This window comes from Lepidothrix coronata, unplaced genomic scaffold (assembly GCF_001604755.1).
Source record: "Lepidothrix coronata isolate B3197 unplaced genomic scaffold, Lepidothrix_coronata-1.0 Scaffold422, whole genome shotgun sequence".
Lineage (NCBI taxonomy): Eukaryota > Metazoa > Chordata > Aves > Passeriformes > Pipridae > Lepidothrix > Lepidothrix coronata.
Window position 1 is genome coordinate 25,203 of NW_016690602.1, and position 14,539 is coordinate 39,741.

General features: G+C 51.9%; 2 protein-coding genes across 3 annotated transcripts in view; one reads left to right on the forward strand and one right to left on the reverse strand.

Annotated features, from left to right (window-relative positions):
* Nucleotides 1–14,539, reverse strand: part of LOC108509872 (feather beta keratin-like) — a 41,639-nt gene that overhangs the window by 17,864 nt on the left and 9,236 nt on the right. Inside the window, exon 3 of one of the 2 annotated variants that reach the window (XM_017839467.1) lies at nt 5,317–5,626. In XM_017839467.1, the coding sequence (XP_017694956.1) occupies nt 5,317–5,606 (290 nt within the window). In that variant the 5' untranslated portion in view covers nt 5,607–5,626. Of the gene's footprint in view, nt 1–4,932; nt 5,627–14,539 lie in introns of those variants that run through there. The other variant, XM_017839466.1, reaches the window with a different exon arrangement.
* On the forward strand, nt 9,387–9,762 carry LOC108509874 (feather beta keratin-like). Its single transcript, XM_017839470.1, has one exon. The coding sequence runs from the start codon at nt 9,417–9,419 to the stop codon at nt 9,720–9,722; it is 306 nt and encodes a 101-aa protein (XP_017694959.1). The 5' UTR covers nt 9,387–9,416; the 3' UTR covers nt 9,723–9,762.

Consider the following 14,539-nt stretch of genomic DNA (forward strand, 5'->3'; position numbering starts at 1 on the left):
TTTCCACCTTTTGACACAATAAAGTTCTGCTGCATTCGAGCCCTTGCCTATGTGTCATCCTTTCCCCTGCATATGCCATCACAAAATGATCGGGGGAGTCTGCCACTCTCTCCTTTCCGTCCTGTGTCCTTGTTCCCTTGTGCTCCTGTGGGCTCTCAGCCACACAGAACCAGCCTGGGGAGGACCTGCTGGCCCTGTTCCCTCTCTGGGTCAGGCAGGTTGACACCTGGTGGGGTCTCTACCACAGCTAAAGGGGCACAGATTCCTTTCTGTCCCTGGTGCTCCCTCACTGGGACCTCCACTCAGGGGAACCTCGCTTCCCTCTTGACTCAATAAATTTCTGTTTCATCCCAGCCGGTGTCTCTGCATCATCCTTTCCCCTGCAGGTGCTCTCTCAAGATGCCCAGGGAATAAGATGTTTTTCAGGTGTGTTTCTGTGAGTGTTTGCTTGGGCTAATATGCAGTGATGGTTAACAGCATTGTACGGGGCCTACGTAAGATGGAGTCAAGTTTCACCCCATTAACTCCTCTTCTAGTTCCTTGTAGTTGGAGCTGGAATGGTGCTGAGAACACAGAAGTGTTTTGAGTTTTTCTGGGCAGGACTTGCCCAGCATCAGTTCCTTATCTCCAGCCTCCTCTTCAGAACACCTGTAGTGTGGTTGTGGGCAAGAGGCTGGGAGAGTACACAGCCAGGACAGCTGACTGACTCTGACCAAAGGCATATTCCATACCATAGGACATGATGGTCAGCAATAATTGCTTAGAGAAAATAGTAGGTGGGGGGTGGTGGAGCATTGGTTAGTAGATTGTTTGTCTTCTGAATAAACTGCTAAATGTGACCCTGCTTCCCAGGAGTGGCTGGACATTGCCTGTTGATGGGAAGGTGATAATAAATCTCTTTGCTTTGCTGTGTTTCTGCAGTGTTTCCTTGCTTAACTTCATTAAACTGCCTTTATCTCAACACACAGTATTTTAATTTTATATCCCCCCCCCCTTACTCTCTGAGGAGGGGGAGTGATAGGATTTTGGTGGCCAGGAAAGATGATACTGTGCTGGGGGAGTTGCCTGGTGGGGAGGATGAGGGAATACACCTCTCCCTTCTCACCCAAGAATGACACAGGTTGTTTCGTGCTGACTCACAACTCCTTTTCCATCTTAGTGTGAGGTGTTTAAAAATACTAATTAACTCTATTGACTTAATGTGGGGTTTGAGGTATCTGGTCAGGGTGGCATAAGAAGAGATGAGTTTTTGGTATGGCAACAGTGAAACATGCCCTGAGGTGGTTGGTCCCTGGGTGGCAGCTTTTAGAAAATATTGGAGCTTGACCTGTGCCTGTTGAGTCACCATTCAGTAGTATCAGAGGACAGTGATTCAGACAGGGACCCAAATCACTTCTGAGGATGTCACAGTAGAGCCATGCATCCAAACTACAGTTAAGAACATGGTGGTTGAGGCAGACACCCAACTCTCATGTGGGAACACCAGGGTTGAGGTAGGGACCCAAACAACACGTGTGGTAACTGTCCCAGTAGGAGAAAAGAAACAGTGGACAAGGAGGTGATCCACTGTCGATGGATCGAGTGAGGGGGAGAAAGGGCCTGACCAGGAATCAGCAAAGAGGATGCACTAACTGTGGAGAGAGCATCTTCCTGTCCCTGAAAGTCTGAAGAAAAGCTCTCTCGCTGTCAGCACCTCAGCTGTGAAGGGTGACCCATTGTAGCCCATTCTGTTCCATGAGGTCAGTGGGAAAGGGAGCCTCAAGATCCTGCTACACAGCCCCTCTGGCTCTTCCTGCAGGAGCAGTGGGAGCACTGAGGATGGTAAGAGCCCACCTTGAAGGTGGAAGTCTGTGTATGAGGTCTGGAAGGGGGAAGACAGCTGCCAAGGTCATGCAAGAAGGCTGTCAGTTTACTTGCAATTCAGTTCCCCTTTCATGTGGGGCAAGAAAGAAGTGTTTGAGAAGTGCAAAAGAATAATTCCAATTCTTTTGGAAGGTGGATTGGCCTTGAAGATAAGCCAGGTTGAAGGACCTGCATAGGGGATGTGTTTCTTGAAAGTAAAATAGCAGGGTGGGTGTTGTGACATCCCTGTGGATGTGATCAATAAGTTAATAACTATGACTCCACCACCTGGTAGCCAGACAAGACCAAACCACCATAAGAATACTGCCTCTTCTGTGGACACTGTAGGCCCTGAGGAAGTCGGGGGTGCTTGGGGAGCCTTCAGCACTCACAAAAGGAGAGGAGAATGGGGAGTGCAATGGGTCCCCCTCAGGTACTGTGACTTGCAGTTTTGGAAGTCATCCATGTCCTCCAAGGGTAGTAGGAGGTGAGGCAAGCAGAGGAGAGGTGAGGAGATGAGAGGAGAGGTGAGGAAGCAATTCCTCCTTCTCTGGCTGCCACTGTGCCAGGGAACAAGAATCAAGTAGGAAATGTCTTTCCAGTGGTTCAGCTGAAGCTGATGGAAGGGCTTTGCCATGCCATATAACGTGCCCAGCAAAAAAACTATGGGCAGTCTCTCCAAAGTAGTTGTTCTGTTTGGAGATGGCTGGGCATTGAGCTGCTGCTGCAAGGTGGTGGGTGATTGGTCTTGCACAACTTGTGCTTTTTCCTTTCTTGTCCCTTTCCTTCTCAACTGCCATTATCTTGACCCAAGAGTATTTCACTCCCTTGCACTTCCAATTCTTGGTTGATCCCATTGTGATAGTGGAGTGAATACAAATGGCCAGGGGGAGCTTAGAGCTGATCAACACACGCACAGCCCCACAGGCAGTTTCCCATTCACTTTCCTCCTTCCCTGTCTGTGTCCAGGGTTTCCTGGAAAAAATCGTGGAGAGATGGAGGCAGGGAGAAATTCAGGGCAGGAAGGGCTGTCTCGAAGGGCTGTCCAGGAGCAACTGAGGGAGGGGAGTGGCTGAACTGCTGCAGGACACAGCTGGGCAGGGTGACACGTGTCCACCCAGAGCCCTGATCAGACATTGGCTTGGTAGCAGCCAGTTGTCCTTCTGTCCCTGAGAAACAGCAGCCCAAAAGCAAGACCAGAAAAAGATGCTTTTGTGGTAATGCCATCAAAAGAGGTGCCACTGCCAGGGCTGTTTCCAGACAGCAGGACTGTTTCCAGACAGCAGGACTATTTCCAGACACTGAGGACTGTCATCAACATCTTTGTTGAATCTTGGGCTCTAATGCAAGAAAGATGCATCTACAAGAAGGGCCAGAAGGAGCATCCAGAGAACTACAGGCCCGTTAGTCTGCCCTTGGCACCAGGGAAGGTTGTGGAGCAGATCATCTTGAGTGCACTCACAAAGCACATACAGGACAACCAGGTGATCAGGTTCAGTCAGAATAGCTGTAGAAAAGACACATCCTGCTTGACTGACCTGATCTCCTACGACAAGATAACCAGCCCACTTAGTGGACAAGGGAAAGGATGTAGATTTTGTTTACCTGGACTTTAGTAAAGTTTTTGACACCATTTCCCACAGCATTCTCCTGGAGAAACTGCCTGCTCATGTGTATCATTTTCACTGGATAAGAAATTGTCTTTATGGCTGGGCCCAGAGAGTAGTGGTGAGTGCAGTTAAATCCAGTTGGTGGTTGATCACTAGTGGTGTCGCCCAGGGCTCAGTTTTGGGTCCAGTTCTGTTTAGTATCTTTATGGACGCCCTGGATGAGGGGATCAAGTGCACCCTCACTTAGTTTGCAGATGACTCCAAGTTGGGTGTCATTGTTGTACTAGATCTGCTGGAGGTTAGGAAGGCTCTACAGAGGCATCTGACCAGGCCGGATTGATGGGCCAAGGCCAACTGTATAAAGTTCAACAAGGAGAAATGCTGTGTCCAGCCCCTGGGTCACAACAACTCCCTGCAGTGCTCCAGGCTGGGGGTAGAGTGGCTGGAAAGGACCTGGTGGTGCTGGTGACAGTGGCTGAACATGAGCCTGAGTGTGTCCGGGTGGCTAAGAAGGCCAATGGACTCCTGACTTGTAACAGGAATAGTGTGGCAGCAGGACCAGGGCAGTGATTGTCCCCCTGTACTTGGCACTGGTGAGGCCACATCTTGAATCCTGGGTTCAGTTCTGGGCCCCTCACTCCAAGAAGGACATTGAGGGGCTGGAGCGTGTCCAGAGAAGGGCAACAGAGTTGGAGAAGGGTCTGGAGCACAAGTCTGATGAGGAGCAGATGAGGGAGCTGGGGATGTTAAACCTGGAGAAAAGTTAGACTCAGAGAGGGACCTTATCACTCTCTAAAACTCCCTGAAAGGAGGTTGTAGCGAGGTGGGTGTCAGTCCCTTCTCCCAAGTAACAAGCGATAGGATGAGAGAATATACCCTCAAGTTGCACCAGGGGAGATTTAATTGGCCATTAAGAAAAATTTCTTCAATGAAATGATTGTCATGCACGGGAACAGATTGCCCAGGGAAGTGGTTGAGTCACTGATCATGGAGGTGTTTAAAAGATGTGGCAATTCATGATATGGTTTAGTGGTAGGCTTGACATCATTAGATATATGGTTGGACTAGATGGTCATAAGGCACATTCCAACCTAAATTATTGTCATCCTATGAAAGATTTTCATCAAGCTCAGCAAACTGAGCAGAAGAGGGACTAGATGCTGAGGGGGCTGGAGCACTTAGTTGAGGAGGAAGGCTGAGGGAATTGGGCTTGCTGAGAGTGGGAGACATAAAAGCACCTGTGGTATAACTCTGTCATTGAAGTGTGTTGGATCATTCTATCCAGCCTCAGATAGGTAGAGAAGTTTGAAAAAAGGAAATCACACTCTAAGCATGGTCAAAGCAACCCTGTGATAATGGCCACTGCACAAGCATATCCAACAACCTCCCCGATCATTTTGTGATGGCATATGCAGGGGAAAGGATGACACATAGGCAAGGGCTCGAATGCAGCAGAACTTTATTGTGTCAAAAGGTGGAAACTGGGTAACTGAGTGCAGGGAGCACCAGAGGCACATCAGAGTCTGCACCAAGTAACTCTGGTGGAGATTCCAGCAGGTGTCCATCTGCCTGCCCCATGGAAGCAGCAGGGTCAGCCGGTGGTCCCCAGGCTGGCTGTGAGGGCCTCACAGACCAGGGAGCACAAGGGAACAAGGACACAGGACAGAAATGAGAGAGTGGCAGAGGGTAGAGGCAGGGCTGGGCTGTGCTTGCCCAGAGCCTCGTCCTTCTGCAAGGGCTGCTGAGCTCGCTCAGCCCCTCTGGAAGCAGCAAGATGATGCTCCACCACCAGTGAAATACCATCTTGTGAGTCCTCGAGGGCCTTCCCCAGGGCCATGGGCAGCAGCTTTAGCAGGGGAAGCACCTCCTGCCACAGTAGCCACCACCAAGGCCAGAGAGGCCAAAGCCCCCGGAGTTGATGGGCACTCCCTGAGAGCTGAGGATGCTGCCAACGGCAGCGGAGGTGGAGGATCCCACGGCGGTGTTCTGTGGGAAGGAGCTGAGGATGGGCCCGGGCAGGGTCACCACCACGGGGGAGGGCTGGATGAAAACAGTGGAGTCCTGGCACTGCCTGACACAGGGCTCATTGCAGCTGTTGGCCAGCGGGGTCGGGCCGCAGGGCTGGCAGGGCCGGCACGGGGTGTAGCAGGACATGTCTGGGGCTGGAGCTGCACCTGGGACAGAGGGCAGGGGAAGCAGAGCAGAAACTGTGGATATGGAGCAACCTGTCACCCCACCGAGAGTGAGGTAAGTCATGAACTGGAGAAAAGAGCTGGGGACTGTGTAAGGAGGTCCAAAGGTATCAACTTCCTTTCATCCCAAAATAACCCTGTTCATAGCAACCAAGCCCAGAGAGATCCCTTCCTAGCCCGTACCTCAGGAGACACCTCACCAAGCTCCAACCTCTGATCATGACACAACTTCTGCCCCTTTCCACCCCCTCCCCTCTCCCGTGATAGCACTTCCAGGACCCCACATAGGACTGGGGCAGGTGTGAGCTGAGGTGCATTGGAGGAGGAGAAGGAGGAGAAGGATGAAAAAGAGCTTCAGACTGACCTTGTTCCCAATGAGATGGAGGCAAAGGAGCGGATGAGAGAGTGAGGAGAAGGTCTCTCTTTTATACTGCTCCTGCACCGCCCCAGGACCACGGTCACTGCACAGGGCAGTAATTTTCTAACAGACTCACCTCAAAAACAAAATGTTCTATGTAATGGCCCAGGTTGTGGTTTGGTTTCTGTCAACGTTGCCACTTCATTTCCTCATTTCTGACGTGCCTGCTCTGCCATGTCAGCTGCTTTCATGTGCTGAGATGAGGAGTCAAGGACATCCTGGGTAACGTTGTGTCAGTGAAGGTAGAAGATGTGCTCCAGATGCTGAAGGGGTCCTACACAGGCAGGGAATGTTGTCTTGGAGCTGTGAATTGGAATTTTTTACAGCTCCCTTAGTAGGAAGATGCTTTAGCTCTCTTCTTATTGCTGCAGTTTGCTCTGGGGAGAATGTTTGCCAGCTTGTCCGAGTGTGCAGCATCAGGGACAACCAAAGCCCACCTGAAACAGGCACATCATGCAGAGGGCACAAGGAATTCTTTCAAGGAGATGAGCAGCAAAAGGGACATTTGTCCAAAGGCTGACTGGGGCAGCTTCACTGGGGACAGGAAAGGTGGAGGCACTGAAGGGATTCTTCGCCTTGGCCTTTACCTGCTGGAATTGCTGTCAAGAGATTGGGCTCCTGATGCGCCTTGGAAAGTTGACAGCAGGAAAGGCAGCAGGAAAGGCTGACCTGCACTAGGGCAGGATCAGATGTGGGAACACTTAAACAGACTGGACTGACATGAGTGTGTGTGATTTGGTTCCATGCACCCTGTTGGTGTCAGGTCAAGGCCGCTCTCAGCTCCCTCTGAAAGACACAGCAGTCACAAAATGGCTGGAACCAACTGGCTGCCAAAGAGCTTTGCAGCAGAGGAAGTGGGTCCTGGAGGACACCATGAGGCAGCCCTGGGCCCTTAGGGATATGTCATCCAACAGCATCCTGGACTGTGTTAGAAAGGGAGTCTTTCACATGATGGAAGGTAATCTCAGAAGTGTGGAGACAGAGGAGTCAGTGCCTCTCTCAGTCATCACCTACAAGGCCTCCCAGGCTGCTGCATCCCCTGAAAGCACTCCAAGAAGCTGGGAGGGCCTTCTCAGCAGTGAGTGGGCATCAAAAAAGGACTGCCTGAAAACCAGTGAAAGTCAGCTGATGCATTCCAGGTCATGGCTGCTATAAAGGGAGTCCTAGACTATCTGGAGAACTGGGCCACAGGAGCCCTCTGGCATTCACGAAGGATGAATGCACATGGAAATGAAAAACCTCTTCAAGAAGTACAGGCTGGAGACTGAACTATGCTACAATCTGAGAGCCCTCAGACCTCCTGTGTTACGAGAGAGGGTGTGCCTTGGGGAGAGACTTGGAGAGCAGGTGCATGAGCCTCTTACTCCAGGCCAATAAGACCATGCTGTGGTGAGGAGCTCTCCTGAGTGCTCTGTGGGGGGATAGAAAGGGTTGCAGAAAACATCTTCCCACTGGTAAGGATTCATCTCTCGTCCTATACATCGAGTATTCTCTTAGCATTTGTGCTTCAGCACATTTCATTTCCAATGCCCAAAGGCCTCGCTTGGAGAGCAACCCAGCAGTGTTGGGGGAGTAGGAACTTTTCCAACTCCCCAGTGCATGAGGGTTATCAGGGACCTACTGTGCCACATGCCTGGGGATGCTCAGGGAGGGGATGTGCCCAGAAGGGCCCTGGGTACAAACACAGCTCTCACACTACACCAAGCAGTGATGCACTTCCTGCTCTGCAGACATGGAGGCAGCTGGGATGCATCCCAGGAGGGCAAGGGAATGCCTTCAGTAGGCAAATTTCCTGGGATAGGCTCTCCCTGCCTGTGGCGAGTCACGGTCTAATTTTGGGTTGGCCTTGTGTCAGCATTTGCTGTGAGGGCAAGCCAGGAGTGTGTGTTGTGTGCAGACCCACGTCCCTTGCAGGAACACAATTCCCCTTCAGCAAGGGCAGCTCCATCCATAACCCAAGAAAACTGGTCCAAGCACTGGGCTATACCTGAGTACACAGCTACAGGGAGCCACAACAGCCATTGCTGTCAGCATGACCTTCTTGCCAACACACCCACAGCTTCAGGGGCTCAAAGGACAGTCAACATGTTTGGAAAAGTCTCTCCTGTTGGTCAGGGTCTAGAGAGTGCAGCCAAAGTACATGGCAGCATGAGGAGAATGGGACATCCAAGGTGCTGTCCCAAGGTCCAACACATCCCTTACATATGAGGAGAGACCTGACTCCATCAGAACTGTTGGATAATCATGGTATTTAGGAAGGATAACATTTTCCTTCTTCATGGTGACTAAAGGCAGTGATATGAGACGCCCAGAGATGGCCATGAGAGGGGATGACTCTTCCAAATAAATCAGTAGAGGATTGAGGGTGAAGGATAAGTCGCATCGTCAGGCACAGGAGCCTTTGTGCACCCAGGACGAAGTCCGGCATTGGCAGGAGGAGATTCAAACTCTTTTGCAATGGGGGGTGAAAAGAACCTCACCAGATTTCCCCAATTCCATGTCCTACATCTGCACAGACCTCTCCTACACTTGAGGGCACATCTTCTGATGGTGGTGACGTGATCCCTCTTGGGAAATCCTTGGACCTGTCATCCTGGAACTTGAAAGGAGCCTACAAAGCCTAATGGGCATGGCAGAAATGAGGAAATGTGCTGGCGGTACTGATGGAAAACAAAACACAACCTGGGGCATTAGGTGGGATATTTTGCTATGGAGATGAGTCTGTTGGAAAATTACTGCCCTGGTGCAGTGACTGCGGGCCTGGGGCAGTGCAGGAGAAGTATAAAAGTGGGTCCTTCTTCTCATCCTCTCATCCACTCCTCCTGACACGATCTCCTTGGGAACAAGGTGAGTCTGAAGCTCTTTATCCTTCTTTTTTTCTTCTGTCCACTCATTATCCTTCCACGGGATTTTTCAGCACAAAACTGCTCTTTGGTTCTATGCTTGCTTTTCGGGCTGCTTGCCACGGGGGAGGGAAGGGTGCAGAAGGGGTGGCAAGGAGAGAAGCTGGAGCTCACTTAGGGGTTATGGGCTAGGAAGGGATCTCCCTGGGCTTGGTTGCATTTTGCAGGTCTCTTTTGGGCTTTGGAGAAGGAGAAGCCTGTGGGTCTCCCTGTGCCAGGGTTGTGGGTTTGATTCCCATATGGGCCATTCACTTATGAGTTGGACTTGATGATCCTTGTGGGTCCCTTCTGATCCAGAATATTTTGTGATTCTGTGACTCTGTATGACACCTCCAGCTCTTGGTGCCACCTCGTGTCTTCTCTCCCTTGTGGTGGTGTGACAGGCTTTCACTCACCCCTCCTGCTTTTCTTCCCCCTGCCCTCTGTCCCAGGTGCAGCTCCAGCCCCAGACATGTCCTGCTACACCCCGTGCCGGCCCTGCCAGCCCTGCGGCCCGACCCCGCTGGCCAACAGCTGCAATGAGCCCTGTGTCAGGCAGTGCCAGGACTCCATCGTGACCATCCAGCCCTCCCCTGTGGTGGTGACCCTGCCCGGGCCCATCCTCAGCTCCTTCCCACAGAACACCGCCGTGGGATCCTCCACCTCCGCTGCCGTTGGCAGCATCCTCAGCTCTCAGGGAGTGCCCATCAACTCCGGGGGCTTTGGCCTCTCTGGCCTTGGTGGTGGCCACTGTGGCAGGAGCTGCTTCCCCTGCTAAAGCTGCTGCCCCTGGCCCTAGGGAAGGCCCTCGAGGACTCACAAGATGGTATTTCACTGGTGGTGGAGCATCATCTTGCTGCTTCCAGAGGGGCTGAGCGAGCTCAGCAGCCCTTGCAGAAGGACGGGGCCAGCCTGGGCTCTGGGCAAGCACGGCCCAGCCCTGCCTCTGCCCTCTGCCACTCTCTCATTTCTGTCCTGTGTCCTTGTTCCCTTGTGCTCTCCCGGTCTGTGAGGCCCTCACAGCCAGCCTGGGGAGGACCTGCTGGCCCTGCTGCCTCTGTGGGGCAGGCAATGGATATCTAGAGGTTCTCAGCTGCAGTCACGGGGCACAATCTCTTATGTCTCCCTGGTGCTAAACACACCATGACCATTGCTCAAAATGACCTAATTTCTCTCTTTGGACTCATTAAACTTCTTTTGCATTCGAGCCCTTGTCTCTGTGTCATCCTGTCCCCTTAGAGATGCTCTCCTGAGATGCCCAGGGAGAGATGTTGCTCAGTCTTTATTCTGTCACCTGGTGCTTGGTGTTTCTAAACTGACTGTTAACACAGGCTTGCATCAAGTTTGCTTAGTCATACGTTGGGTTACTCTGTGCTTTCTAAGCCTTGCAAAACTAGCAAGGTGAAGATATTCCAGCTGCCAAAGGGATTTTACTGTTAATGGCATCCACGGTCAACCTTAAACTTTGTAGAAGGAAAGTTCATACAGAGCACAACTGTGTTTACTACACCAGGATAACATGGTCTGCATCTGCCAGTCCTTCCTACGCCATGAAATTTCACTTCCTTGTGGTTTGAGGGTCCACTTCCCACAGAAACTGCGTGCCAGAATCCATTTTGTTATGTCTGGGAACAATCCCTCCTTTCTCTGCAGTGGGAGAAAAGCTCTGCAAAGACCAAAGAAGTTTTTTCACAGGACTGCTGGACTTGGTGGAGCCTTCAACAGTTTTTTTCAGCCCTTGGAACAGTGCAATGAGACCAGGTGAAAGTAGGCATGTGTAGTCTACAGTAAGAGTTGTTCTGTCCTGGGATGTAGAGAGAGAAAATTTCCACTGCAGAGGCTTTCTCACAACTTAATCCATGCCCTGAAGAGAGGCTGCTTTCAGAAAGAGGTTCATTGACTGGACATTTCTGGCTATGGGGGTGAAATAGCACAGACAGGGGAGAACTGCCCCAGAGCTCAAACTTCATAGAATCACAGAATATCCTGAGTTGGAAGGGACCCACGACGATCCTCAAGCCCAACTCCCGGCCCTACACAGGACACCCCAACAATCCCACCATGTGCCTGAGAGCCTTGTCCAAAAGCTCCTTGATCTCTGGTAGGTTTGGAGCCATGACCAAACCCTGGAGAGCCTGTTCCAATGCCTGACCACCCTCTGGGGGAATAATCTTTTCCTAATATGCAGCCTAAACCTCCTCTGACACAGATTCCTGTTGTCCCCTCCAGTCCTGTCACTGGTCATCAGAGAGAAGAGATCAGCACCTTCCCCTCTGCTGCCCCTTGTGAGGAAGCTGCCGACTGGGATGAGATATTCTCAGTGTTCTTCAGGCTGAACAAGCCAAGTGACCTTAATCACTCCACCCAGCTTCTCCTCTAGACCCTTCACTGTCTTTATGGCCCTTGCACATACGAACAAATCCTCTCTTTTCCAGGCTTTTGCCCAGACAACAGACGTCCCTGCACCAGGGTGGCATGGATGGCACAGACGCTCTCCTGGTTACAGAGAAAGGAGGTGGAGTTTTAGCACTGCGTGGGTGTGACCAAGTTGTTTATTCCATCACTGGAATGTCATTGCTGCGGTGTGGTTTCGGCAGGAAAAGCTGGGGGCTGCATCATCTTGCCCGGTTCCCTCCGGTGGAAGGTGTTGGGATCAGCCCCGGTGGATTGGCCGCTCTTCCATCACTGCCAGTCCCCTTTCCGTTCCCTCCAGCCATGGCTCCAAGACGTGGTGCTGAAGGACAACAGTGACAAGCTCCGAGAAAAGCAGCAACAAGCCCAAGCCCATCGGAGTGCAAACCCTGCTCCAAGGAAAGAGGAGGGGCTGGTCCAAGCCCAGTGGAATGTGAGCCCCTGGTGCGGGCGGAGCGGAAGCAGCCACAGGGGGAATGGAGAGGTGGCAAACTGGGAGCAGCTGGGGGGAAGGAGACAGCAGGGGACTGGTGCAGGAGGAGATGAGCCAGGCCAAATACTGCTGAGCACAGCTGAGCACAGCAGTCCGGAAAAGCAGGCGGTGTGACATGGATGATCTCAATTTTGGGGGTTTGCCCATCATTGTTGTCCATTGTCTTGGGTTTGGGGGTGGGAATTTTTGGCTATGGGAGCTCCCCCCCCAGAGTACCTTTGTACCCCGAATACCAGGTGGTGCGGGGCACAGGGACAGTCACTTATATTGCCTTTTCCTGGAGACCACATGGGCCTGAAAGTGCAAACCAGTTTGGTTTTATTTTGTTCCTGGTGGTGAATACCCTTTTGTGGGTAAAACACCTTCACTTTTGTATACTTTTGCTATTAATGCTGCCGTTGCTGGATTCTCCACCTGGGATGGGGCAACCCCAGACGTATGGACAGACTGGGAATGAGATGCTGGAAAGCAGTGCTGGGAAAGGACCCTGGGGGTCCTGGTGGGTGGCCAGTTGGCCATGAGTCAGCAGCCCTGGCAGCCAGGAGGGCCAACCCTCTCCTGGGGGCATCAGGCCCAGCATCACTGGCTGGGCCAAGGAGGGGATTGTCCCGCTCTGCTCTGCCCTGGGGCAGCCTCACCTCAATATTAGGGCAGTTTGGGGGACACAATATAGGAAAAATGTGAAACCATTAGAGAGTGTCCAAAGGGGGGCAATGAAGGAGGTGAAGGGTTTTGAGGGGAAGCCGTGTGAGGACACTGAGGGCACTTGGTGTGTTCAGCTGGAAAAGAAGAAACTGAGGGGAGACCTCACTGCAGTTACACCTTCCTGATGAGGGGCAGAAGAGAGGCAGGCACTGAGCTCTGCTCTGTGTGACCAGTGACAGGACCCGAGAAAATGGCCTGATATTGTGTCAGGGGAGCTTTAGGTTGGATATTAGGAGAAGGTTCTTCCCCCAGATGGTGGCTGGGCATTGAACAGGCTCCCCAAGGCAGTGGGCACAACACTGGGCTGACAGAGTTCAAGGAGTATCTGGATGATACTCTCAGGCACAGGGTGTGACTCTTGGGGATGGGCCTCTGCAGGGCCAGGATCTGGACTCAATGATCCCTGTGTGTCCCTTCTAGCTCAGGATATTCTGTGATTCTGTTATTGTGCATGTCTTATTCTATTGCTTGTGCTTTTAGTAAATTGTTATTGCAACCCATAATCTCTCCTTTATTCTCCCTCCCTTACCAGAAGGGGAGGCAGGAAAGGGAGTGGCTTATTTGGAGTCTAGTTCCCTGCTGGTGTTAAAACCAGCACATTTAATTAGCTCAGTCAGTAGACCATGAGACAGCCTCAGCGTTGCGGGTTTGACCCCACACTGGGCACCAATTAAATGTGCTGTGGCTCGAAGGAATGGAAAGAGGACTAGTGGTGATGAAAGAGGGGTCGAGTCCACAGGGGCTGATCCCAACACCCTCCCGTTGGAGGGAGACAGGCAGGATGATGCACTACCCGTTGTAGCCCCTGGCTTTTCCTGCCAAAACCACACCTCAGTGATGACATGGGTGGTATGGAATAAACAACTTGGTCACACTCACACAGTCCTAAAACTCCACCTCCTTTCTCTGTAACCAGGACCGAGGCACACACTGATGTTAGAGACCTGAAATTCCTCCAGCCCCTGGAGCTCCTATTTCCCCACAGTGTTGGGCCATGTGCTGAGCTGGCTGCTCCCCTCAGAGCCAGCTGCTGTGGGAAACGAGGGCAGGTGTGGGGTTGCAGATGTGTGGTACCCTGTGCTGGCACCACCACATGGCCCCAAAGTGGCATATCTGGAAAGAGCAGGTGATCTGTAAGGGGCCCCTCTCCTCCACCATGACTGGTCTCTTCTGCTCACTGACGCCGGTCATGTAATCTGGGAAAAGTGTGAGTCAGTGACTGCACAGGGACAGGCTTCACAATCCAGATGGACCTGGAGAAGACAACAAATTCCTGACTCTGTGTGTGTGTGTGTGTGCGTATAGATATATATATATATATGTAAATATCGGAAATTCAGTGTTGTTTCACTCTAACCCACCCCAAGGGATTGATTATCAAGAACCTCAGTTTCCCTCAGTGGTGGGTTGTAATAACCCACCTGGTGCAACACTGTAGTCAAGCAAACCATTCCATCATGTCTCCATGACACCAACAAGTCACCCTACAACAAATCTCTGGGTTTCCCAGGACATTTGAAACTTCCTTTGACAATCTGCTTCTAACTGGAGAAAAAAGCAGTCAAGAGGCTCAGCAAACAGCAGGTGCTCCCTGTGCTGCTTCATCCCCTTGGCAGGATTGGTGTTGGAGCCAGGTAGAACCAGGAGAGAGCGGGGCATCCTGGGGAACATGGGAAAGGGGAGGAGCTGGAGCTGCAGGTCTTGGTGGGAAGGAGGAGAAGCCTTGGTGTCTGGGTGTGGTAAGAAGGGACCCACTAGTGGTGTTAAAAAGAGAGAGTGGCTCTTCCCCAGACCATGGTGGGAGAAGCGTAAGGGGAACCTTGTCCGGTCTGGATGACTCTGTGTGCCCAAACCCCTGCTGTGAGACTAATGGTGGCTTTGGGAACTCCTGCTTTGCACCCGGGCCCCACTCCCAGTTGTAGTGCAGGAAAGGCTGGCAGCCTGACTGGGGAGAGACAACATCCCTGCAAGACCTACAAAGAAGG